Source organism: Myotis brandtii, unplaced genomic scaffold (assembly GCF_000412655.1).
Source record: "Myotis brandtii unplaced genomic scaffold, ASM41265v1 scaffold122, whole genome shotgun sequence".
Lineage (NCBI taxonomy): Eukaryota > Metazoa > Chordata > Mammalia > Chiroptera > Vespertilionidae > Myotis > Myotis brandtii.
Genome location: NW_005354255.1, coordinates 1,290,559 through 1,292,822, shown reverse-complemented (window position 1 = coordinate 1,292,822; position 2,264 = coordinate 1,290,559). Strand labels below are relative to the sequence as shown.

Genomic DNA, 2,264 nt, shown 5'->3' with positions numbered 1-2,264 from the left:
TGTGCAGGAGGCAGCCGATCAATGATTCTCTCTCATCATTGATGTTTCTATCTCTCTCTCCCTCTCCCTTCCTCTCTGAAATAAATAAGAATAGAAAAAACAACAACAACACATGAATCTGTCAGGACATAAGTGACTGTGCTGGTTTTACTTTGCAGTGAATGAGGTCTCTGTTCCCTGAATCCCAGTTTAATTAGAGGAATAGATAGCCATAAACATGCTAGATGGTGCTGAGCCCCGCCTAGAGGATTAACGATCAGGGCAATGTTAGAGCCCTGGAGGGAAGGAGGTGCCTGGCAGGAGGGGGCCAGAGAGGGCAGGACAGGGCCACCGGGCTCAGGTTAGCCAGGCCCAGAGTTTGGGTTTGCCCTAGGATTCTGGGAGTCGGGGGAGGGCGGGCCTGTGGATTTCTCCAGGGGGAAGTCTCAGCTTTCGTTTGGTTCTCAAAAGGCCTCCTGCAACGCTCCAGGGTTCAAGTGGGCACTGCATTCAATGCAAGTGGGATGCTGGCCATGGCCGACATGTATTGGGGCATGTGGGCAGAGGGCTGGTGGGACTCTGGGGGTTACTGAGTCGGTGTTCTCTGAGCAAGGGTCTTGACCCTGCTGAGGGAGCACCCCACCCTTTGGCTCCCCCCTAGGCACACGGAATGCAGTGCTCAACACGGAGGCGCGAACCATCGATGCAGATGTGTTGAGCCGCCGCTGCGTGCTCATGCGGTTGCTAGACTTCTCCTACGAGCAGTACCAGAAGGCTCTACGGCAGTTGGCTGGCGCCGTGGTCATCATCCTGCCACGGGCCATGGCGGCCGTGCCCCAGGACGTCATTCGGGTGAGCCCCCATTCCCCACCTTCTGTACAGGCCAGGGTCCAGAGCTTCTGTGGAAAAGGGGACACTGGATTTGGAGTCAGCTGTGTGGCAGCCATTTCCCTGAGCCCTTGGGCCCTTGTCCTTCAGGAAGCAAATGCCTCCTGTTCCCCTTCATCATTGGTCCCTGTCCCCTGGAGTGACTCTGCAGGGGATACTGGGTAATGTCTGGGGACATCTGTGGTTGTCACAACTGGGGGTGCTTTTGGCATCAGGTGGATGCCACCAGAGGTACTGTTCAACATCCCACAGTGCCCAGGACAGGCCCCCACAGAGAGTGACCCAGACCTGATGTCAGCAATGCTGAGGGGCAGAGGTCTGCTTTGAATGAACAGGGTCTGATAGGATCCCCCAAGATTCTGCGGTAAAGATGCTTTGCACATGAGAAGGGGGTGTGGGGCAGTGGAGGTTGGGTAGGGTCAGCAGCCCACATTTTCCAAGAGCCAGCTCAGTACCAGGCATGCAGTTTACACCCACTGTCCATGTGGGTCCCTGCCGTCAGCTTAGGAAGCCAGCACCATTGCCCACTTACTGCTAAGGATGTGATGGCCAGTGAGGGCAGGACGGTCCACAGCAACACCAGACCTGACCCCAGCCTGGCTGGCTCCAGTGCCTGTTCTCTAGCCCACTTCCTCCCTGCTGGGTACCATCCAGGGGGCCCCTGGGCACCACCACACCTCACCTATCCCTCCGTCTTCATCGCACTTTCCTGTCTCCTTCTTGCCCCTTCCTCTTCTCTGGTGCAGTCCTAGCCTCGTTAGCTGCCTCAGTGGAGGCATTCTTTCAGGCCTGGCCTATCTGCCCTCCAGGGACAGCCACTGGGCACCCCCCAGGCCATAAGTCACCTAACCCTGTGTCTCTTCCACAGCAATTCATGGAGATTGAGCCTGAGATGCTGGCCATGGAGACCATTGTTCCTGTGTACTTCGCTGTGGAAGACGAGGCCCTGCTCTCCATCTATGAGCAGACTCAGGCTGCCTCTGCCTCCCAGGGCTCTGCCTCTGCTGCCGAAGGTGTGGGGGGCTGCAGGAGCCGAGCGGGTTCATGGGGAGCCTTCCCTGTTGAGGTCCAGGGTCACACTGTGCCACTTCTGAAACCCTTAGCACATTCATGCTTAACAGTGCAAGTTACCAGGCCCTGCCCCAGACCTGCTGTGTCACAGTCTCAGGGCTGGGGGCCAGGACTCTGCATTTAATAGCCCCCACCTTATCTCACCACTGATTTTCAGGCAAACAAAAGCTTTGAGAGCTACTAATTTGGAGGGAGGTGTTTTCTGTCTTCAGCCTCCAGATGTTTATGGAAAACATGGCATCTATTCAGTTTTCTCTGTCCTTCCTGCTGAACACATCAGGGTGGGTCAGCAACGTTCTTGGGAGGAGGAGAAAACCTTCCTCCTA

General features: G+C 56.1%; 1 protein-coding gene across 1 annotated transcript in view; it reads left to right on the top strand.

Annotated features, from left to right (window-relative positions):
* Positions 1-2,264, top strand: part of NCLN (nicalin) — a 19,382-nt gene that overhangs the window by 5,963 nt on the left and 11,155 nt on the right. The window contains exons 2-3 of the mRNA XM_005858812.2: positions 641-831; positions 1,736-1,880. Of these exons, the coding sequence (XP_005858874.1) occupies positions 641-831; positions 1,736-1,880 (336 nt within the window). The remainder of the gene's footprint in view (positions 1-640; positions 832-1,735; positions 1,881-2,264) is intronic.